The sequence below is a fragment of the Aquarana catesbeiana genome, linkage group LG05 (genome assembly GCF_042186555.1).
Source record: "Aquarana catesbeiana isolate 2022-GZ linkage group LG05, ASM4218655v1, whole genome shotgun sequence".
Taxonomy (NCBI): Eukaryota; Metazoa; Chordata; class Amphibia; order Anura; family Ranidae; genus Aquarana; species Aquarana catesbeiana.
Genome location: NC_133328.1, coordinates 601,091,791 through 601,117,220, shown reverse-complemented (window position 1 = coordinate 601,117,220; position 25,430 = coordinate 601,091,791). Strand labels below are relative to the sequence as shown.

At 41.1% G+C, this 25,430-nt stretch overlaps 1 protein-coding gene across 2 annotated transcripts in view; it reads left to right on the top strand.

Moving 5' to 3' along the window:
- SAMD12 (sterile alpha motif domain containing 12) overlaps positions 1–25,430 on the top strand; it is a 909,099-nt gene that overhangs the window by 276,629 nt on the left and 607,040 nt on the right. For both annotated transcript variants that reach the window (XM_073632177.1, XM_073632176.1), the window contains exon 3: positions 20,532–20,661. In XM_073632177.1, coding sequence (XP_073488278.1) covers positions 20,532–20,661 — 130 coding nt within the window. The remainder of the gene's footprint in view (positions 1–20,531; positions 20,662–25,430) is intronic.

Genomic DNA, 25,430 nt, shown 5'->3' with positions numbered 1-25,430 from the left:
GAGATTGAACTGTTTATCCCATCCTCCAGGTCGTTTATGAACAAATTAAATAGGATTGGTCCCAGCACAGAACCCTGGGGAACCCCACTACTCACCCCTGACCATTCCGAGTACTCCCCATTTATCACCACCCTCTGAACTCACCATGGTAGCCAGTTTTCAATCCGTGTACTCACCCTATGGTCCATGCCAACGGACCTTATTTTGTACAGTAAACGTTTATGGGGAACTGTGTCAAATGCTTTTGCAAAATCCAGATACACCACGTCTACGAGCCTTCCTTTATCTAGATGGCAACTCACCTCCTCATAGAAGGTTAATAGATTGGTTTGGCAAGAACGATTCTTCATGAATCCATGCTGATTACTGCTAATGATATCGTTCTTATTACTAAAATCTTGTATATAGTCCCTTATCATCCCCTCCAAGAGTTTACATACTATTGATGTTAGGCTAACTGGTCTGTAATTCCCAGGGATGTTTTTTGGGCCCTTTTTAAATATTGGTGCTACATTGGCTTTTCTCCAATCAGCTGGTACCATTCCAGTCAATAGACTGTCTGTAAAAATTAGGAACAACGGTCTGGCAATCACCTGACTGAGTTCCCTAAGTACCCTCGGATGCAAGCCATCTGGTCCCGGTGATTTATTAATGTTAAGTTTCTCAAGTCTAATTTTGTGAATAGGTTTTTCTTTATCATAGAGAGGATCCTGCGATCATCCACCATTGCTGTCTTCTGTGGACATCCAGGCCGATTTGGCCACTCCTAATGTTGCTGCTATCTCTCTGATGGATTTCTTTTGTTTTTTAAGCTTTACAATGGCCTGTTTCACTTGCATGGACAGCTCCTTTGAACGCATGATGTAGGCTCACAGCAAGAGATTCCAAATGCTAATACCACACTTAGAATCAACTCCAGACCTTTTACCTGCTTAATTGATAAAGAAATAACCTGGCCATGAAACAGCTTTTGATTCAATTGTCCAATTACTTTTGGTCCCTTGAAAAAGGAGGGATGGCTATTCTTAAGAGCTGTAATTCCTAAACCCTTCCTCTGATTTGATTGTACATACCCTCAAATTAAACATGAGAGTGTGCACTTTCAGCCCATATCCATTATATAACTATAGCTTGAATATGTGTTCTGGTAAATACTTGAAAACACTAAAATTGTGCCTGTGTTCAAATATGTATGGACCTAACTGTGTATATATATATATATATATATATATATATATATATTTATATATAACTCTACTGTCTGCTTCAAGCCAGTGACTTTGATTGTGTTGTCAGCCTGGAGGAGGTACTTCCTCTGTCTCCTCTCCCCTGAATAGATTGCAACATTGACAGGCTAGGAGGAGGTTAAAAGCCCATTGGTAATCTGAACAGCAGAGGTGCCCAGTGTGGTGTGTCTATGGATGGGTTGAAGTCATCATATGTGACAAACATTAGGGAACTTTATGTGTTTCTTGGTTTTAAAGTGATACTGAACACACACTGTTTAATTTACATTTTCCCTTCTATTTCTCTATGTGGATTCTGGCACTTTAATTATTTTAATAAAATAAAACATCCAAGTACTTTTTTCCAAATCGATATACAACTGTTACATGATCCAGCTCTTTCCCAGCCTGTCTGCAGGGAAAAATAAGCAGGAGGAGCTTATAGTCCTCTGCTGCTGGTCACATTTAAAAAAAAAAAAAAAAAACAGCCTTTGGAATACGAAAATGAATAATTAATACATATATATATATATAAAATATATCTTTATTATTTTTGGCAATAACATGGTGTGAATATAATAAAAGTGTACACTGCGCTAAATTGAAAAAATATATAGTGTGGAGCAGCTACTTACAAGGTGACAACAACCAAAGAAACATGTGAAACATGCGCTACTTTTTATTTTTATAATAACATGGTGTGGGCGGATTTCTGCCAGTCACAGGCTGTGTCACGCCTCTCCAGCCTATGTCTTAGAATAAGAGGGAGGCAAAGCCTCCATTAATCTACACGTAATATACTGCCCCCATGGTGTTTAACTGGCTAGTGGGCATAGACGAGGAGGAGGAAGGGAGTTGGCTGTCCTATACCACTGTGTATTCGCCCACATGTGTGACTCTATAGTCACATGAAGTGCTTAGATGTGTTGGGAAGGAAATTTTTAGCATAGAAACCCATTGAAAACTGAGCATGAGCAGAGCTGCCAACACTGCTCTGCAAAATCCCTAGCTGAATTGGGGACATGGACAGAAGGTGGAGATAGAGAACAGCAGGATCAACCAGTTTTTTTTTGCAGAATACAGAAAACAAATCTCATAGTGTGTGAACGGCATGTAATACACCATTTATTGATATTTTTGTATGATTTAGGTTTAGTGACACTTCAAATTGACATAAACTAACACAAACACAATAACCCAGAAGGAGACAAAAATGTATGTATCATCTTTAACTGAGGAGTGGAAATTTAAAGCACCAAAACATGTTTTTTTGTGAAATAAAGCTATTTGATATTCTTCAAATGACTTTGACCCATCCTTAGACAAACCACACTAGGTGCATCTGCCATTAAGATTGTCGACGGGATTTTAACTCCTCCTATCCTACCATTACAACACCTGACTGAGTACCATTTAGAGAATCCAGGATTGGGATCCTGGGTCACCGCAACCCCATCAGATGTAAGTTATTTTTTGCTGTTCTTTTCCCATTTTTTTTTTGTTTAAGTATTTACTGTAGTTTAGTACTTCTGCCTCTCCTCTCTTTTTTCCGGAGGAGACTTCGGACCTTTCTACGGGTCTTCAATCTGCTTTTACGGTCAGACCTCTCAGACTTTTGTGGCCCACCACCACCTAAACCCCAGATTGCAAAATTGTAATTCTGCAGCAAGTCACACAGTGGAAGGGTGCAGTAGAGGCCTGTAAGTGTCAGACATTTGTAAACACAGTTGAGAACCACATTGACGCCTGGATTTACATGATTGTGTTATCGCTGAGCTGGCAACTCAGTCCTGGAAGTAGATGGTGGCCCTTAATGATGCCTGAACAAAGATGGAGACTTGACGCCATTGGCTCCTGTTCCTGTCAATCAAAGTCAGCCAATGAGAAAAGAAAGGGGGTGGGGCCAGGGAGCAGCTCCGTGTCTGAATGGACACAGGGAGCTGCAGCTTGGGTCGGGTGCCCCCATAGCAAGCTGCTTGCCGTGGGGGCACTCAGCAGGAGGGAGAGGCCAGGAGAGCCGAAGAGTGACCCGAGAAGAGGAGGATCCGGGCTGCTCTGTGCAGATCCACTGCACAGTGCAGGTGAGTATAACATATTTGTTATTTTTAACTAAAAAAACACGACTTTAGTATCACTTTAACCTGACCAGCAGCCATGTAAAACTCTAATTTTGATTTTGGATGGAGCTAGCCATGAAAGTATATCTGGGGCCAAAGTTTGTTTTTTGTTTTTTAGACAAAATTTTGTTTTTTAGTTTTGGGGAATTATCAGTATGCTTGTCAGGTTTTTATTGATGTATGTTCACTCTCTCTATTTGTCTGGATGACAGTTTTTTTTCTCTACTAGAGGTGAAATCCCCAAATTTTTGGTTGTTTCTGGAACACGAAAAGAGTGAAAATCTTCCAGTCAGACAGCTGTTTCAGGGGGGATTTGCCGTACTTTGGAGAGGTTCTTGTTGTGATTTCAGGACAGTAAAGCCTAGTACACACAATGAGATTATCAGACGAATGATCATCAGTATTTTTTTTTTTTGCATGCTAGTCTCAAGATCGAAAAGTCTCGCATGACCAAATAAAAATTCGGAAGTGATGTCATGTGTTGTATTGTATCTGTATTGTATTTTTGGACGAAAGCTGTACTACTTAATCACTTGACTACCGGGCACTTAACTCCCCTTCCTAACCAGACCAATTTTCAGCTTTCAGTGCTCTCACACTTTGAATGAAAATTACCCAGTCATGCAACATTGTACCCATTTGAAATGTTTGTCCTTCTTTTTGCACAAATAGAGCTTTATTTTGGTGGTATTGAATCATTGCTGGGTTTTTTATTTTTGGCGCTATAAATCAAAAAAGACTGAAAATTCGGTAAAAAAAAAAAAAAAATTCTTTGTTTCTGTTCAAATTTTTTGCAGAGTATTGGCGAGTATTGGCAGAGTACTGGTGAGCATTGGCAGAGTATTGGAGAGTATTGGCAGAGTATTGGCGAGTATTGGGGAGTATTGGCAGAGTATTGGTGAGCATTGGCAGAGTATTGGAGAGTATTGGGGAGTATTGGCAGAGTATTGGCAGAGTACTACATAGTATTGCAGAGTATTGGCAGAGTATTGCATGGTATTGCATAGTATTGCTGAGTATGGCAGAATATGGGCACTGAGCAGCGCTGTGGGCTGGATCTGTAGTGCCCACAGCGCTGCAAACGATCTCTCCCTCTCTCCCTCTCTCCTCTCACACTGCACAGAGAGGGAAGGGAGGAACCGGCGTCATGACATGACGCTGGTTTGTTTACAACTGATGCTCCATCATTTGACGGAGCGATCATGTGGTAAACGGCTGCTATCAGTGGCCGTTTACCGTGATCCGTGATGCGCCGGGTCCCCGGGACCCGGCGGTCATGGATGTTCCCGGGTACACGCCCCAGGGGGCGCGCGGGAGTGTGGTTCTGTGAGGACGTCTCACGGACGCCCACCCAGTATAAGGCGACCGCGCTGTAGCCGTCTTTCGGCTATGGCCCGGTCGGCATGTGGTTAAACAAAAATCGTTTAATCAGGTATCGTAAGAGATACATTTTTGCGTTTGTCCCTTCAGAAAATTTTAGACAAAAGCTGTATACTAACGATCAGATTATCGTATGATCATTGTGAAAGCGTTATTTTTTTTGTACGATTTTTTGATAATGTTTACGGGCCTTAAATTAAAGGAAATTTCCCCGATAGGACACAGACCAGAAAAAAAAAATGACAGGGACTCCTTCCAAAAAAAAAAAAGTTATGACTTTGGATATTCTTTTAGATATTTAATTTTACTGGAATTTGAAATACAAAAAACCCATAAAATAAATATATAAATAGCCATATTTTTCTGTCCAAAAGCAGGGCCAGAATTTTAGGGCTTTAATTTTTAATTTTAGGATTCTAATTTTCAATTTCAAGACTCTAAATTCCCAATCTTTCTTTCCAGCTGTCACAGCGGGAGAAAAAGATGATCTGTTCATAATCTCACGGTATTTTCCACACTTTTAATTGCTGAGAGTGACTGACTGGCTTACTGTTGGAATTTTTTTTTTTTTTTTTGTCTTCTTGTTGTTCTCCAGCTTCACGCTGATGCCTGTTTTGTTTGAATTCTTTAACTATGAACATCTCTCTTTCTCTCTCTATCCCTCTGTGGCTCTGAGCCCAAAATAGAAGCGGTTTCTACCATGGAAGTTGAGAATTTCTGAATATATTTAAATAGAGTTCACTAATGAATCTCACCAAGGCAAAACAGTGAATAGGTTTCCAAAAAAATGTCTTTTCTGCTGAAATCATATTTTACTCCTATTTAACACTGTTTACACTTTTAGAATATGATTACATTTAATGTATTAAGATTGCTCATTTTTATCCTGAAATTAGCCTCATGTGATAATTGTGTGGGATCGAATGCCAAACTGATGATAATTTGCTCACATTTGTTATTAGGAAACAACACAAAGACACCTGTACCAACTCTTAAAAATGATTACCAGTTCCAATCCAAACTGCATATGTGGCCTCTAAAGTATGTTTGGGAATATTGCCTCGTAGTAGGAGCCATTTTCAGTGTCAGCTTTTTGGCTGACTTTTTCATATTGGTATGCAGAATTTGCTATTATTTAGGGAAATCTACCATTTCCTTTAAACATTTAATATTTTCCGTGCCACTGGACTGGATGCCACACTACACCTGAGTCTAAAAGATCCACCCCAAACAGTTGGCAAGGTGGTTTTTTTTTTTTTTTTTTCAGATGCCGCTCTTTTTTTTTCTTTTTTGTTCTCTAAACAAACCTTTGCTGATTGTGGCCAAAGAGTGAAAGTCGAGTTCCAGCAAATCCTAACCACTCTTTGACCACTTACTTAATGGGCACTTAAACCCCCCTTCCTGCCCAGACCAAGTTTCAGCTTTCAGCGCTGTCACTCTTTGAATAATAATTGCGCGGTCATGCTACAGTTTACCCAAATGAAATTTTTATCATTTTTTTCACACAGATAGGGCTTTCTTTTGGTGGTATTTAATTGCTGCTGGGTTTTTTATTTTTTGCTAAATAAAACAAAAAGAGACCAAAATTTTGGGAAAAAAACCCAAAACTGTTTCATAGTTTGAAAAATTTTGAAAACAGGTAATTTTTCTCCTTCACTGATGTGCGCTGATAAGGCTGCACTTATAGCCTGCGCTGATGGGCACTGATAGGCTGCGCTGATGGGCACTGATAGATGGCACTTATGGGCACTGATAGGCGGCATTGATGGGCACTGATAGGCGGCATTGATGGGCACTGATAGGCACTGATAAGGCGGCACTAATGGGCACTGATAGGTGGCACTGGTGAGGCGGAAGTAAGGGAGGATGGTGGTTGTGCTGTGATGAAGGGGGGAGGTAGGGGGAAAGTGGCAATGCTGACTAAAAGTGGCGAAGTAAGCTATAAAACGAAAATGTAGAAGGATCCTACATGCTACAAAGACATGGTAAGGATAAAGTGCAGTGCAAAATAGCTGATCAGCGTAACTGATAAGTTACGAGCGGACAAAGCCTGATGTATGAATGGTATATGTGAAACAGTGACTGCTTAATTAAAACAAAGCAAAATTACATATACAAATTAAGATAAAGTAGTGACACAATGCAAACATATATACTACAAAAATGTATATGATGAATCCAAAAAATACATGTGGGCTAGTGCCCCATCAGTGAAAAAAAAGAAAACGTGCCAAATCCTGGTGGACTACAAGTGACAAATCCCCAGGGAAAACAGTTCTATCATCCAGTCCAAAAAACAAAACACGTGATAAAAAATACAAAACGAATCCAATAGTGGGGGGAGGGGGAATCTTCAGTGAGGACACCTCTGTGTTTGCAAGCCGCTTACCTTACAGCTGTAAGGTATACAGCCTGTGTTGCAAAAGACCCGCAGGTGTAGACGTTCCGTGTATACAGGTGGTAGTAATGATGAACATGCCAAGCAAAATATATATAAAATAGAAAAAATATACAGCATGTAAAATAACTCTGCGACGATCACAGTGGAGGGGAGGATGTAAAATACACAGGGAGGGGGAGGTTGCACTCACTTTCATAAAGTGAGCGTAGACATATATCTACGAGCGCCGAGCTCGTATACCTCCTGGGGTGAAATCAATCTAGCATCTGTCCCCGTGCCTGGAAACTGGAGTATGTCCCCATGCCTCTCTCCTCAGTGTTCGTCGGATAGAGTAGTGATGTACAATGTAAGGGGGAAAGAGACGCACATAGCGTGATCCCATATAAAAATATATTTATTAGGTAAAACAAGTCCAATCAACTTACATTTAAAAACGTTCTGCAGTATATAGTAACCACGAGCGCCGAGCTCGTCTCCTGTTGACTGTCTGTGGCAGCGTCCCATGCTCCAATCCTAAGGCGTATCGTCACGTCACGTGACTTCTTCAGAGGAGGCGGAACTGATAGGTGGCACTGATGGGTGGCACTGATGATTGGCACTGAAGGGCACTGATGGGTGGCACTGATGATTGGCACTGAAGGGCACTGATAGGTGGCACTGATAAGCGGCACTGATAGGTGGCACTGATGGGTGGCACTGATGGGCACTGGTAGGTAACACTGATAGGCAGCACTGATCTGCGGCACTGATTATTAGACAATGATGGGCATTGATTGGCAGCACTGGTGGGCATTGATGGGTGGCACTGGGCACTGGTAGGTGGCACTGTGGGCACTGATAGGTGGCACTGGTAGGTGACACAGTGGGCAATGACAGGTGACACTGGTGGGCACAGCCACGGCTTTCTGAGTGAGGACCGATGTCCCTCTGACAGAAGCCGGTGATCAGCTTTTTTTTACCCTCACGCTGATAGCGTGAGGAAAAAAAAATATCAATTACCGAGCTTCTGTTTACATCACGTGATCAGCCGTCATTGGCTGACAGCTGATCACATGGTAAGGGGTCGTGATTGTCTCCTTACTCGGATCTGTGATCAGCCGAGTCTCATAGACTCGGTGATCACAGAGAGCGCCACACGGGAGGACGTCCATGGACGCCCTCCCGGCAATTAAGTCCCGCGCTGCAGCCGTCTTTCGGCTATAGCGTGGGCGCCAAGTAGTTAAAATGCTAACCCCCCCTCCCCATCAACTATTATTACTAACATTTGCAGGAAAGATGTGTATACTTACCTATTTTCAGGCTGCTTGGGCCAACAGCTGGTAATGCTGGGTAGCGGTGACATCACCCATAGCTTCCAATGGCCCATCCATTGTTGGCACTCCTGCCTCTCCCCTGCAGCTGGTGCTGTCTTACACAGGGTAGCCGGATCACGTGACTGCCTGGACCGGTGCAGCCAGAAAATAGGTAAGTATACAGATCTTTCTTACACATCTTAGTCATATTAAGGGATATTTCTATGAGTAGTTGGGTTTTTGCTCAGAATCCTATTTTAAATTTTACTTCATCAGTTTATACCACACCCTTTCACCCTTTTTACTCCAACCTTTTAAATAATTTTAAGGTCTCCTAACATCCTCCAATTTATTGGAGATCAGTAGCAAAAATGCCCACATTATACAAAGCTAAAAAGATCATTAATGTCATGCAGCTGGCTGTCAAGTGGCATTGGCTCCAGAAACATGCAGGCACCATGGAATGGGTGGCCAATCAGCCATAGCAAAACCCCTTCACGCCGACCGTAAGCAAATATGCATTCATGGCTTGAAGGTGTTATACCGGGGTGATGCCTGCAGCTGCCTGCAACTGCAGGCATCACCCCCGTACCAGTTTTTAGAGCTTTTTAGTGATAACAACCAATGTGGCTAAAAGCTAAAAGCCTGTTATCCTAGTGGGAGGAGACGCCCCCCCTCCCGCCACTCTTCACAGGCCTCCCGAGCCACCATTAGGCGCATCTGCCGCCTAGGCTGAGACCCATACAAAGCCGAATTCGGCCCCGGTCAGGTCTCTGATGTAAAATTCCGGAAGCAACGTCAAAAGGTCACTTCTGGTTTACTCGGCTGCCAATGGCGCCAATTTAAAAAAAAATATAGTATTCAGGAACGCAAAGGAGGGATTTGGGGTCTTTTAGACCCCCGATCCCTTCATAAAGAGCACCTGTCACCACCTATTACTGTCACAAGGGATGTAAACATCTATGTTTACATCCCTTGTGACAGCAATAAAAGTGTTTAGATTTTTTTTTTTAAATGTTAAAAAAAATAAATAAAAAAGTCACGCCTGCAAATTTAAACAGTGTGCAAATCACACATGTGAGTTATCGCCGTGATCATCAAAGTGAGAGCAATAATTCTAGCAAAAGATTTCCTCTGTAACTCTAACCTGGTAACCGTTACATTTTTTTAAAGCGTTGCCTATGAAGATTTTTAAGTACCGGCGTTTGTCGCCATTCCACGAGTGTGCGCAATTTCAAAGCATAACATGTTAGGTATCTCTTTACTCTGCGTAACATCATCTTTCACATTATACAAAAAAATTGGGCTAACTTTACTGTTTTGGTTTTTTTTTTATATTCATGAAAGTGTCTTTTTTTTCCCAAGAAATTGCGTTTGAAAGACTGCTGTGCAAATACCGTGTGACATAAAGAGTTTGCAACGATCACCATTTTATTCTCTAGGGTCTCTGCTAAAAAATATATATAATGTTTGGGGGTTCTAAGTAATTTTTTAGCAAAAAATACGGATTTTAACTTGTAAGCAACAAATGACAGAAATAGGCTTAGGAGGCATGAAAGGGTAAAGGAACATCTGGAACGGGGGTCAGCAACCTGTAGATCATGAACAGGTGACTGGTAGATCTCAGTCTGGTCTTGCTGACCCGCCATTCCAGAGCATCAAACAGAGTGCAATGCAGAGGGACAACTTGTAAAGTTGGAGCTGTAGTAGGGAGCAAGAGCCGCATAAGCCGATGCATCCTCTGTAGTTCTTGCTCCTGTCTCATGTAGAATGATACCAACTGCACTCCACCCCTTATCCTGGCTAGTGGTCTCCAGAGTGGTGCCAGTAGCAGGAAAGAAAAGATTTTCAGGACAGTGTGAAGCAATAAACTGGGCATAATAGTATAGGGCTGCTTTCACACTGATGTGCTTTGGTTTACTCACACCTGTAGCTGTAGTGTACCTGCAGATTTCCTGCATGTTTGCTGTACTTAGCCATAGATTTCTTTTATATCCTGCTTTTACCACCCCCCAACTTTAGGTGTGAACAAGCCCTAAGGGTGCAATTGCCGAATGCAACTAAGGGCTTAAGACCTTGACATTTGTGATGGGATTGCCGGTGAAGCTTCTGCCTGATCATTCGTTCATGGAGATTATGTTCATGCAAATAACACTGCATTGTGGAACTGTGCAAAATGATTGATTTGTCAGCCAAACCTTTCTAGAGGTCCTTTGCAGTCGTCGGAGGCTTTGTCTTTGCCAGTGTTGAAACAGTTTTTTTGGTTTTCAAGTTCTTGCTTTGACTTCCACAACAGTTCCGATTACTGGCCTTCCTTTATGGCAGTGGTTCTCAACCTGGGGGTCGAATGATGATTTGCCAGGGGTCACCGAATCCTGGGCTATTCCCAAAGTCAGCTCCGCTCTCCCTGCCTCTTTGCGGCCGCTCAGCAGGGCTGTCCCTGAAGCCTGTGGCTGCCCAGCTTGGCTGTTCTTGGAGCAGGTGGCTGCCCACTCACTCTCTTCGCAGCCACACATTCAGTTCACGGCGTGGCTGGGGGACAGAGACTAGAGGTCAGCTGACTGGTGAGGAATGTGAAGTGGGAAGGGCTGGAGGAGACCCTATCTCCTGATTTCGGCATAGGTGTCACTGCTACGAGACACCACAAAGTCGAAGACACAGTGAGTAACGCTACCTGTGATTATAGTTGCCATTAAAAGTCCCCACTACAGTTCTCAGATCAGCAGATGAGCTTGATCAAGAGCACCTAAGTTGGCTGATCAGAACTCCCCCCAGCATTGCCATGCATCCGAACTCCCCGCCAGCATTGCCACTTATCCCAACTACCCGCCAGCAATGCCACTCATCCCATTCCCACCAAGTAGTAAGAGAAGGAATAAAAATAGAGAATACATGGAAGGGAGAGGAAAAGAGGGGGAGGAACAAAGAAAAAGGGAGAGAAAAAATAATAAAAAGAACAAGAAAGATGGGTAGAGAGAGGGATGGGGAAGAAACAAGAAATTAGGATAAAGAAAGAAAGGAGAACAAAGAGAGTGGTACATCCTAAAATGTACCGCAAGGGGTTTCAATATTGTACGAGTGGAAGGGACTCAGGGAGCGCTAAACGCCCATTAGGGGCGCAAATGGCTCGTCTTGCCTTGGGTGCTGACAACCCACGCTACGAAAATAATTACACTGTTAGGGGTCCCCACAACTTGGGAAATTTTATCAAGTGGTCACGGCACTAGTAAGGTTGAGAACCACTGCTTTATGGCATTATGTACAGTGGAATTTGTGAGCTTGAAAGTATTTTGCAATCTTTTTATAGCTTTCTCCTGCTTTGTAAGCATCAGTTTGCTTTATTTTCAGATCCTGTTGAGTAACACCCAACCAATGGAGTGTCAAAGATTTTACTAAGCTCTGCAGCTATCAACCGGTGACAACTCCTAATAGCTATTTAAGCCTAATGTGGTAATTGGGGCCAGGGACCTTTAAAACCATGTTAGAAGCATTGTGGAAGGGCAAACATTTTCATGTCACGATTATCATGTTCTTTGTTCCGGTGCTATAAACCATAAAAAAATAAAAATGTAACTGTGTATTAATGTTTGCAAATATGTTTTTTATCTTTTTAACCTAGTGTTCCATGCCGTAGCTGTTTGCTACATTTCACAAAAATAAACAATAATTTTGCCATGGTGCTCAAAGTTTACCAAGCAACTGTGTTTATATATACAGCGCCTTGGAAAAGTATTCACCCCCCCCCCCTTGGCTTTTTAACTATTTTGTTACATTACAGTCTTTAGTTCAATGTTTTTTTAATCTGAATTATATGTGATGGATCAGAACACAATAGTCTAAATTGGTAAAGTAAAATTAGAAAAATATATACATATATAAAAAAATATAAATATATATAAAACTATTTTTAAGAAAAATATAAAAAAATATAAATATATATAAAACTATTTTTCAGAAATAAAAAACTGATAATTGGCATGTGCATATGTATTCACCCCCTTTGTTATGAAGCCCATAAAAAGCTCTGGTGCAACCAATTGCCTTCAGAAGTCACATAATTTGTGAAATGATGTCCACCTGTGTGCAATCTAAGTGTCACATGATCTGTCATTACATAGACACACCTTTTTTTTTTGAAAGGCCCCAGAGGCTGCAACACCTAAGCATGAGGCACCACTAACCAAACACTGCCATGAAGACCAAGGAACTCAACAAACAAGTAAGGGACAATGAGAAGTACAAGTCAGGGTTAGGTTATAAAAAAATATCCAAATCTTTGATGATCCCTAGGAGCACCATCAAATCTAGCATAACCAAATGGAAAGAACGTGGCACAACAGCAAACCTGCCAAGAGACAGCTGCACACCAAAACTCACGGACCAGGCAAGGAGGGCAATAATCAGAGACCTATGGTAACCCTGGAGGAGCTGCAGAGTTCCACAGCAGAGACTGGAGTATCTGTACATAGGACGACAATAAGTCGTATGCTCCATAGAGTTGGACTTTATGGCAGAGTGGCCAGAAGAAAGCCATTACTTTTAGCTAAAAATAAAATGGCACGTTTTGAGTTTGCAAAAAGGCATGTGGGAGACTCCCAAAATGTATGGAGGAAGGTGCTCTGGTCTGATGAGACTAAAATTGAACTTTTTGACCATCAAAGAAAACACTATGTCTGGCGCAAACCCAACACTTCACATCACCCAAAGAACACCATCCCCACAGTGAAACATGGTGGTGGCAGCATCATGCTGTGGGGATGTTTTTCAGCAGTCAGGACTGGGAAACTGGTCAGGGTTGATGGAAAGATGTATGGTGCTAAATACAGGGATATTCTTGAGCAAAACCTGTACCACTCTGTGTGATTTGAGGCTAGAACGGAGGTTCACCTTCCAGCAGGACAATGACCCCAAACACACTGCTAAAGCAACACTTGAGTGGTTTAAGGGGAAACACGTAAATGTGTTGGAATGGCCTAGTCAAAGCCCAGACCTCAATCCAATAGAAAATCTGTGGTCAGACTTAAAGATTGCTGTTCACAAGCGCAAACCATCCAACTTGAAGGAGCTGGAGCAGTTTTGCAAGGAGGAATGGGCAAAAATTCCAGTGGTAAGATGTGGCAAGCTCATAGAGACTTATCCAAAGCGACTTTGGAGCTGTGATAGCCGCAAAAGGTTGCTCTACAAAGTATTGACTTTAGGGGGGTGAATAGTTATGCACATTGACTTTTCCTGTTATTTTGTCCATTTGTTGTTTGCTTCACAATAAAAAAAACAAAACATCTTCAAGGTTGTGGGCATGTTCTGTAAATTAAATGATGCAAATCCTCAAACAATCCATGTTAATTCCAGGTTGTGAGGCAACAAAACACGAAAAATGCCAAGGGGGGGAAGGGGGGGGTGAATACTTTTGCAAGGCACTGTATGTATATATATATATATATATATATATATATATATATATATATATATATATTACAGTATATACTGTATGATATTACTGCTTGCCTTCAACAAATAAACCTCTATGAAGAATAAACAGCTAGGGGCTGAAGTCTTACAGCTATTTGTCTGAATGAGTCAGGAAATACTGCCCTACCTCAATGCTGGGCTTGCTTGCAGGAAAGCCCAGTAAGCTTTGCGATTTATTATAGCTCCAGCCTGTAATGAATATTTGTGCTCACCTATACTGTATTCTTGCTGTGATCAGGCCGTTATTTACAGTCATGGCCACCAAGGTGAAGGAATTGGAAGCTAAACACATGGTCAGTCTCCTAGTAACAACTGTTTTTTGACATTGGTGCTTGACAAACTCAAAATGCAAGAATGCTGCTTTGTTTTAAAATATCCATTTTCTACTCCCCGTATGTTAAAGAAAGAGGTGGCCTAAGAAACTGTAAGCTTTTTGCAGCAGTTGAAGCCTTCGTATTTAAATAGGAGAAAAATACAATAGTTATATTAAAGCACTTATAAAAAGCCCTTTGGTAAAGCCTTTTAAGGTGGCACTCAACTTTAGATTGGCAACTGTTTGTTTCCTGTAAGTCTGGGATGTTCCTGGAGGGCTATATATAAGTAAGTTGGAAGGTTAGTGTAGAGAGCCTTCAGTTTGTGCTAAGAATCATGCAGTATTCTCATCTTAGACCTGTCTGCAGGCATAGGGGGTTATTTACTAAAGGAAAATCCACTTTGCAATGCAAGTGCACTTGGAAGTAAAGTCGCTGTAGATCCGAGGGGGACATGCAAGGAAAGTAAAAAACAGCATTTTAGCTTGCACATGATTGGATGTTAAAATCAGCAGAGCTTCCACTCATTTCAGATCTACCACTTAGATTTAGAGCAACTGCACTTCCAAGTACACTTTCAGTGCAAAGTGGATTTGCCTTTCGTAAATAATCCCCATAATGTATCTAGGAAGACTTTCTATGTGAAATTCACTGCATAGTGTAGAAATCTTCTCCCCATTGCTGCTGTGTCCTCCCCACAGCACTGATCTTCCAGTGCTACAGGAGTTAACATTACTGGCTACAAGTGTGAAGGAGTTGCGTCGCTTACCCATCACTTATACTCTTGGTTCCTGTCATTCCTTTGCTTGTCCTCTATTCGCAGAATGCATTGCCTTCTGGGAAAGAATACTACACCCCATTATGAGTGGAGCAGGCAGAAGGGGCAAATGAAGGGGCAAATAGGCAGCACAAATCTTTTATACTCTCAGCTGTTTATGGTAAGCCCAGCAGCATCAGGAGATCAGCAATGTAGGGAGGACCTGGTGGCAGTCTACACTATGCAGCATCCAGCTGGATATAGGACACATTAGCGGTAGGTTGTGCTGCATAGATAAATAAAACATATCCAAACTTTAGCTTTAAATATGGTACCGCCATTACCCTGCATGGCTGATTGTTCGCCTAATGTTCTCCAGTAAGGTTAAACATCCTTTTAGTAGCCCGGTTTTTATTTTGTACCAATGGCGCAATACTCTTTGACAAGGGCTTGGGGAAGGTGCTGGGGGAATTAGTGGGACCAAGACCACCAGGAATAGTAGACTTGATGGAGGACTTCAGATTTAGTTTAGGTCAGGCTGGTTTGCTCCCCAGGGATTACCCTAAAGGGTGATGTCTGAAAAGTTCTGCCCTGTCTATGGTGGTAATCCTGGGGAGTCACATACTACGAAACCATAGCATTCTCATGGATTACCTGAGCCGGCAAGGAAAGAGTTAATGGACACTATATGTGGTCCCCTTACATTATGGTTTAAAGCTTGCACTGCCATGTCCCCCTACCTTTGATTGGAAATGTTCTAAACACCTTGGGAGACTTGGTGGTGGTGCCGGGAGAGAGACCAACTTTATTTCCCTACATCACACACACCAAGACTACTGCCTACACAGAGATAAGAAGGTGACCCCAGTAGGGACTCCACTACATTACCCCTATAGAGGTAAGAGGCGTATAAGAATAAACATATTAGTAAAAAGTTGGTGCCCAGAGTTCACCTCTAATCACCCATACTTTAAGTCTGTAGTGAGTCAGTCCATAAAGTGGTTCTTCTCGCATCCAGTGACATAGGGTCAAGTATCAACAAAACACTGGTTAATCACCCTATTAAGTAATTAGAGAAAAATACTTCATCTAAAACAGCATGGGGAGAAAATCATGTAGCTTACATTTCGATAAACAGAACAAATCATGAGCCTAATACGCAAAGTTTTAGAATTTCTGAGAGCTACTTATCCAAATATAAACAAGCTGAATTATTAAATGTTGTTGTCGTGGGCCCAGATGCTTCAGTTATAAAATATTTGAAGATAAAAGAAATGGCACAAATGGGGCTCAAACGAAGTAGACGACACTGCAATGCAATGTTTTACTTTTATTAATTCACACAAAAAAAAGTTTCAAGAAACATATATATATATTCCCATATCTTTAGCGTTGTCTTATATTCCCTTTAAATATTGATGGACAACATTTCATTTAATTGGCTCACCTATTAGAGTTACATAATATTCTACAGGAATCTATCCTCTATCTTAAAGTCATATTTATACACTGAAAAATGCTGAGGTGCACTAAATTTCATACAAGATTGTGCCCTGGTATAGTGTATAATAGCAACCATTATGATAATAATCAAAACTCAATCCCTCCTGAGTCTGGAGCCATGAGTAAATTGATTATATTTGTGCGTATGATCGTCCCATCTCTTCCAGACCAGCATGTTAGGGAATTATTAAACCTGAACCCAAGGCAGATATGGAAGACACAAATAAATATAGCGCATTCATTTAGTTCACCTTTACAAAGGTAAGGGGCGTCTGTAGATAAAGACAAACTGTGCAGCTTTTATTACCTACTTGACCTTCAGAAGATTCACCCCCTTAATAACCAGACCATTTTTTGTGATACGGCACTGCGTTATTTTAACTGACAATTGAGCGGTCGTGTGACGTTGTACCCAAACAAAATGTACGTCCTTTTTTTCCCACAAATAAAGCTTTCTTTTGGTGGTATTTGATCACCACTGTTATTCTATTTTTTGCGCTATAAACAAAAAAAAAAACCCCAAATTTTGAAAAAAAAAACTATTTTTCACTTTCTGCTATAAAACACATCCAATAAAAAATGTAAAAAATCGAATATCTTCATCAGTTTAGGCCAATGTGTATTATGCTACATGTTTTAAAATTAAAAAAAAAATCCCATTAAGTGCATGTTGATTGGTTTGGTCAAAAGTTACAGTGTCTACAATCTTTGGTGTATATATATTGGAATTTTTATTAACTTATTTTTACTAGTAATGGCGGCAATCAACGACTTATAGCGCAACGGAAATGTGGACGTTAACTGACAATTTTGACACTTTTTGGAACCAATGACACTAATACAGTGATCAATGCTAAAACAATATGCACTGCCACTGTTCTAATGACACTGGTTTGGAAGGGGTTAAACATCAAGGGCAATCAAAGGGTTAAATATGTGCCTAACCAATGTTTGTGTTCTTTGTGTTGTGCTTTTACTAGGGGAACTAATAGATTTTCTTCCCAGCTTAGCAGGTGAAGAAAATCTATTACTTCCCCACTGACAGGACAGGGCTCTGCCTTGTTTACACAGGCAGGGCTCTGTCCTGTGTGAATTATTGATGATTCCAGGGTGCTGGCGGTAATCCATTGGTCGGCACCCAGTGATCCACATCATCTTCGATGTTTAATCACGGCCGGTTCATGCATGTGCCCCCTACCTGGAAGTGTCAGATCACATACTAGGTACGTGGTATGGTATGCAAGTTATACAGTCGACAAGCGGTTAAAGTTGAATAATACCTTAGGTGTAGAACAATTATGTACCAATCGTGAAACCTGACAGGAAAACTCCCATAAATCAAAGTCTTAAGACAAGAAAAAACAGCTCCCATATATGTATTTCATCTGTCTTTCGCTGCTTGCCTGATGATCAGTTTTAAAGGCTAAATATATCTTTCTAATAAAATTTACAATTTAGAGTTTAATTTAGGTGCCCTACCTGTAGGGCCATCGCAACTTTCCCACTGCCTAGATAAAAAAACATTAATGAGAGAGATCTGTGTTTTCCTGCCTAGGATCTGGAATGCCCTGTACATTGGGCGGGCTTCCAGCAGCACTGAATTGGGCGCTCTCCTTCTTTTAAGATCCATGCATGCCAATGCTTGTCTTGTCACAGAGAAGGGAAGGTGCATTGCATGTACGTAAAGCTTGAAAATTGGAGAGTGCTTATTCCTATGATGCTTAGAGAATGCCCAATGTAAGGGGTGTCCTACATCACAAGCAAGACGACACATATCTCTCCCAGTAATAGTTTTTTTAGCCAGGCTGTGGGTAAGCTGTGATAGTCTCACATATGGAATTCACATTAATCTCCAAGTTTTAATTGGAATGAGGTTTGCTTTCCCATCTCATACGGACTGTAGAACTGGGATAGGGAGTATAATCTTCTGTACAGACAGTAGCAATAGCTCAGCACATGGGAGCTTCCTCTGAGGGTACAGCCCTGGCAGCAGGTCTGGAACAGTCCCTCTAGCAAAAGGGGTGTAAAGGCAAAAGTCTCTCTCCTGAGAATTCTCTAATGCTGCGTACACACGACCGGACTCTCGGTCAGAATAGACTCCGACGGTCTTTCTGACGGTGTTCAGACGGAGTTCCACTGAAACGAACTTGCCTACACACGATCACACCAAAGTCCGTTCATTTAGAATGCGGTGATGTATGACAGGACTAGAAAAACAAAGTTCAATAGCCAGTAGCCAATAGCTGCCCTTGCGTCGTTTTTGGTCCGTCGGAATAGCATACAGACAAATGGTTTTCCCGATAGGAATTGAGTCCGTCGGAAAGATTTGAAATATGTTCTATTTCTAGGTCCGTCAGAATTTTAGAAATAAAAAGTCAGATGAAGCCCACACACGATCGGAATGTCCAACGGAATGATTCAGTCGGACCTTTTCTGCCGGAAAGTCCAGTCGTGTGTACATGGCATAAGGCCTATTGACTGTGATCTAGGCAATCTGAAGGCTTTCCTCCAGCTTCGGCTAGCACTGGCACAAAGTCTCCCAGGAGGGTCCTTTTTGGGTGTTGCCTTTGGTGTTCCTGCGACCTTGGGGCGATCCTTCAGCTCCTTGAGTAAGCTAGAATCATCCAGAACTTCATAAAGCTTCTCCTAAGCCTTGGAAGGTTTAACAACATTTCCAAGCTGGGTCACTCTCCAGCAGGCAAAGGACCCTTCTACTCTCTGTTCTAGCCCTTATATACAACTCTCAGCCCCCTGCTGGCCATTTTTCCAACCAGGGATTAGCTGGGTCTGTATCCAGGGCCTGCTCAGACTCTAGCCTCTCCACCTGCTATGTTCCAGAGACTTCTGGAAAGACAGGACTGAGACAGGCAAGCCTGCAGCTGCAGAACCAGAGTAGGTAAATGGCAATCCTCAAGCTCCATTGGCTACAACAGATCCTAAACAACTAAGCTTTATCTCCTAATACCCTAATTAGCACCTGACTACACACTACCTACATATTAGCGCTCCTCTGTTATGCTTGTACTTCATGGGTATGTTACGCCTTTTGTTCATGTGTTTTGTCATATTTGAAAACTCAGTAAAGGAGATTAAATATTTTTTTAAAAGCTCCAAATTACAGTCCCTTGACTGCAAAGTGCATTTGATTACAATCTGATCCCTCCTGTATTGATTTGTATTGTAACCGTACTGTCTGCCTTCATGTTGTAAAGCGCTGCACAAAATGTTGGCATTGTATAAATCCTGTATAATAATAATAATAATGGTGAACCTAGCCTTTAATCCATTAAAACTAGGTAACAGTTGCTGTCCAGTAGTACAGATACGCAAAACACTTTTCCCACAGGTTGAAGCCCATACAACTTTGTTTCCCACACATTTGCCATATTCTGCCCTCCTCAATACTTTTTCTTCTTCATCTTGATTCTCTAAAAACTCTTCAACACTCCATTTTGCTTACCAACAATTCTTCAAAGCAAGGTCCACTGGGTTCATTATTCAAAAAGCACACAGGGCAGAGGAAACTAGACACCAAGATGGATTTAGGAGTCATCTATTATGAATCATGCTGTTATCATTAGAGAGTGTTTTCTAGCTCTTTAAAGAATAGTTCCAGGCAATGCAGCATGGCTTGCAGCTTGGACCAATGTAGCCATGCATATACCATACCTATGGGATCTCTCTTGAAGCTGGAAATCACTCCACTAGGTTCTGGATCTTGAGCCGAGCGGCTGCCCTGCTGCATTCTAAACATGGGAGGTGTTTTCTCAATGAATGCACAGTGTTCTCTGATTAGATGAGATGGAGAGCATGACATCACCACCCCACCTCTCCACTGTGTCCAATCAGAGAATGCCTTGCATTCATTTGGAAAAACATTCTGAATGCAGTAGGGCAGCCGCTCGGCACAAGACCCAAAAGCTAGTGGAGATCACTGAAGTGTAACCATATGTAAAATGCCATACCTGGAACTCCTCTTTGAAGTTTTTTTGTCGTTGTTTTTTTATTTATTTTTTAAACAGTGTTCTATGAAAAATTGTAACAAATATATGTTTGTTTTTTTTTCTTTTTTTAGCCCACTATACTTAAAGCAACCAAACCCGTAGCATTTTGGACGCAGCACGATGTGTGTAAGTGGTTGAAGAAGCATTGTCCAAACCAGTATCAACTCTATCATCCTTCTTTTAAGGAGCACGATATAACAGGTAAATTATACAGTGATTCATTTGTGTTTTACTTTCTGCATACTTGATGTGATTGTAGCCGTATTAGTGCAATTGTGACAGAGAAAATTGAGTACTGTCCGTGATACTTTTTTTATTTGCACTAACATACAATTTTTCAGGACAAGCTTTCGGGGTATGTCCCCTTCTTCAAGGTCCAAGCAGACATACCATCAGGGAACATAAAGAAGACAGTTTATGCACACCTGTGGGACATCACTTCTCACAACCGGACCACACTATAGAAGACCTCAATGTTTTAGTTCTTATAGGGCATTTCAGAACTATCCAGGAAAGGAAAACGTTTGAAAAAAAAATTGATAATTCTTTTTGACACAAAAAATAATGGCCTGAATTTAGATATTGGTTTCCTTACTCATTATACTAAAGTTTTACGACCCCCTCTGACTATCACCCACCCCCTCCATTCTATAGCTCTCCCTCTGTCCTATCTTACTATTTCTGCTGCTATCTTTATTACCATTGATTTGTATGTGTTTGTTTTTCTCTTTTTTTTCTCTCTCTCCTTTCCCTCGGAGGTTTTTTTTACATTCTGCTAAAAAATTTGTGAATCAGTACTGCTTGGACCTTGAAGAAGGGGACATACCCCGAAAGCTTGTCCTGAAAAATTGTATGTTAGTGCAAATAAAAAAAGTATTACGGACAGTACTCAATTTTCACTTTCTGCATAGAATGTCAAGAATTTATGTAAGGTTTTACTGACCAACAATTAGATAAAGGAAATAGAAAATACTAATAGCATGTAAGCATATATCATGTAGTTGTTCTAACCAACCAATTTCAATATGTAATTGGGGCCGGACCATCTATATAGAGTGTTCAAATTTATCCAATCACCATTTTTATAATTAAAAGGTAAGGTAAAGTATCTTGCAGGATAAAGGGTTTTTGAGACATCATTCCTCTGTGTTCTCACTTCTCATGTGTTGACAGCAGCATTATTTAAAGGCTGAGTTCACTTGTGGAATAAAACAGGCTATGCAGTGAAATTTTTGCTTAATTCAAATGCCATACCAGTAGGCCATACAAACACCTATTTTATTTTAGCCCCATCCTGCCTAGCTGCAAGGAGGCAACGTACAGTACGTTTGAAGCTTGCACCCAGAATCAGAGAAGTGAGGCCTTAACCTCATTCAAAACCCATGTATGAGCAGCTTCCTCTTTTTGTAGCAGCAGCACTGAATATAGCCACTGCCACTATGGGGAGGGGCTCATCGCTTGGAAAAGGAGTTTTTTTGGTCAGGCTTTGGGAGTGCTGCTGATGGCCTATAGGTATGGTATTTAAACTAAGTAACATTTTCTAAGCTGCACAGTGTTGGTTAGCTTATTGGCACCTCTTGACTGCATAGTCAACTTTATTAAATAATAATAAATAATAAATAAATAAATAATAAATAATTGAAAATAGTTCCTACCTGTGGAACTACCTGTGAGAGAATGATTACATCACTCCTGCAGATGGTAGCACCTGTTTATTACCTCCCATCACTAATGCCAAAGAACAGACTATGCAAGATGGCATATGGATAATAGCAAATATGAGTAATGCAAATAATAACACAGATTTGCAAGTACATGCACTTTTGTGAACTTGCAATTTCAGAGTTTTTGCATTAAAAAAGATACAGTTCTTTAGTTCCACTTAAAGGAAAGTTAGCTTGTTTTTTTTATTTCGAGCTCCGGAACAGCCATTGTCAACCAGGGTCCTATGGAACCCTATGGTTCCTCTAGAGGTTGTTAGAGGTTCTTTGAGCTAATCGCCTATTTCATGGTTTCTGCATAGTTCAAGGGCCAACACCACTTGAAAAATTCCGTAGCATGACACTATTTATCTGTCTGTAAGGCTGGCATCATGACTACTACAGTAAAGGGGGCATTCTTTCCAGTGTCCACCAAGGGGCATCTTTCCTGTTGACCCCCCGATGAAATGGTTTTAGTATGGGTTCCCAGTGGCTGGAAAATTATTTTAGGAGTTCCTCTGGGATAGTAAGGTTGAGAATAGCTCCTCTAGAATGATGAAGATAAGTAACATATGATTGCTTACTGCTTTAAGAAGACAATGCTGTATTTTACTGGAAGACTTTTTGATTTGTGTTGATGCCAAAAATCCCAACTGATTGGTTATCCTGTCTTGCTGTTCCCAAACTCTACTTCATAGATGCTGTGGGGTAGATTTACTAAAACTGGAAAGTGCAAAATCTGGTGCAGCTGTGCAGGGTAGCCAACCAGCTTCTAGCTTCCGCTTGTTCAATTAAAGTGATTGTAAAGGCAGAAGGTTTTTTATCTTAATGCTTTCTATGCTTTAAGATAAAAAGCCTTCTGTGTCCAGCAGCCCCCCTCCCCCCCTTCAGCCCCCCTAATGCTTACCTGAGGTCCATCTAGATCCAGCGATGTTGGAGGAGTATCTCGGTTGCCCGGGACTCCCCTCCTCATTGGCTGAGATAGTAGTGCGACACCACTGGCTCCCGCTGCTGTCAATCAAAGTCAGCCAGCCATTGAGGAGAAAAAGGAGGTGGGACCAGGTCACAGCTCTGTGTCTGAATGGACGGAGGAAGCTGCGGCTCAGCTCAGGTGCCCCCATAGCAAGCTGCTTGCTGTGGGGGAACTCAACAGGAGGGAGGGGCCAGGAGCACCAAAGAGGGACCAGAGAAGAAGAGGATCTGGGCTGCTCTCTGCAAATCCACTACACAGAACAGGTAAGTATGACATGTTTGTTATTTTTAACTAAAAAAAACCCAGAGACTTTACAATAACTTTAAGTTTTGACAAAAACCCTGGAAGCTGATTGATTTCTATGCAAAGTTGCATCAGATTTTGCACTCTCCAGTTTTAGTAAATCAACCTCTATAGTTTATTTAAATTGTACTGACCAGGGCTAGGAAACACATAACATTGGCAGTTTGATAAAGGGGCTAATGCCTTGGGTCCTTTATTACAGATGGGAAATCCAGAAGGACAATAATAAATATATATCACATACATTTACAAATCTGAAACAGAATACTCATAGATTATATAAAACATAGATCTGTAACTAGATATTCCAAGAATGCATGAAATTATATTAATGAAAAGCATAGTCATGCCTTTCAAAGCAAGCTTTGCAGATTCAGCTTTTTCTACATGGGCTCCTTGGTTCCTTCCCAAATTTTTGATATATATACCGTGAAATGTAATGAGAACTATAAATATAGAATAGAAATAGGCTCTTTTTTTCTCTATAAGACTAGGAGATAAAAGTAAAAAAGTGAGTGGAGCAAAAAAGAAAGATATATTGGGAAAATAGAAAGGGGGGGTGTCTTGTGTAGTTGTGAATGGGTGATTTATAAATAAAGAACCAGCTCATAAGACAATATCAAACCATACCAAATCATTCCCGCAGCTGGAATCACCCTATCTCCCTCCAAAAATTTCCAAAATCACAAATTATATATTCCCAACGCTTTGAGTTATAACCTACTAGCTCCCCACACAACCAGTGTCCTTCGACAATTTAAGGTGTCCATTTAAACGTAGTGAAAGTTATAAAATCTTCAATGTATCCTCCGTGTAATATTCAGAAGGAATAAATGCTCACTAGATGATCAGACCCTCATAAATAAATGGGTTATATCAGGCATGTGATTAAATGCATTTATGGCCACCAGGTGTCCCTCTTCCTCTTCTCATTCTATACATCCGATGTTCTTTTGCTTTTTATTTTCTCTCATCAATATATAAAAAAACAAAAAGAACAATCATAGTGTAGTATTTCAAAACAATCAAACAAAAAGTGAAATTAAATATGAGAGTGCAACACCCAAGTATCCTTAAATAAACCATGTGTGCACCCAATCTTCCTGTCAATCCTACCACTGGTGTGTCATGTGTCACACCCACATGCGATGGAATCTCACCAAAAAGAGAGACCCATAATATATACATATGTAGCATATCATCACTCTTGGTCACCATTCTCTCCCTACTTGGGCCACCTCATATACCCCTAAGATACATTACAAAATAAACTGCCCCATAATGTAATATAATTCAGAATCAACCGCTTTATTTAAAACTATGTTTACATAGGAACAAATTACAGATAATGCGCTCAATAAAAACAACGGTGGCAAAATCACTACTTCCAGTTCTGGCCAGATGTGCTGACATCACTGGCTCGACGCGTTTCATGGTATATACTTTTTCAAGAAGGATCCTCGTGACAGTCAGACAGAGACAGCAGGGCCTTATATCTCACATTGCTGACATACAGATATGAGGCGGTAGGCACACCCCATACCAGGATGGGCTTTGCTATTTTTTAGGAAGTGTTCAGCACAAAGGTAGATGTTTCAGAATACTGCTTAGGCACAAGTAATGTTTGTAGATGTTCATTTTAACATAGCAAATCTCCACTTTTTGAGTTCAAATCCACTTTAAGATAGAAGTCAACTCCTTCTGGTGGACTTCCTCCACCTTACAGAGGTAAGAGGGACTCTGATGGGGACCTTGATGTAAGGAAGGACAGGTGCAGACTGAATTTGTTTTTGTTCGACCTTCATCAATGGCTCAAACTTATTTGGAGTTGACTTGCTTTACTGAAGTTCCTTCTCTGTGTAGCGCTACCCCTGCAGGGGTTACTGGTAAAGACAGGTTTTGATGTTCTACTGACACACCAGGTTTTTTTTTTTCTTTATAGCGGGATGAACAAATACAAACTCCTTAACACTCTATACTCAGTTGGTCTAAGG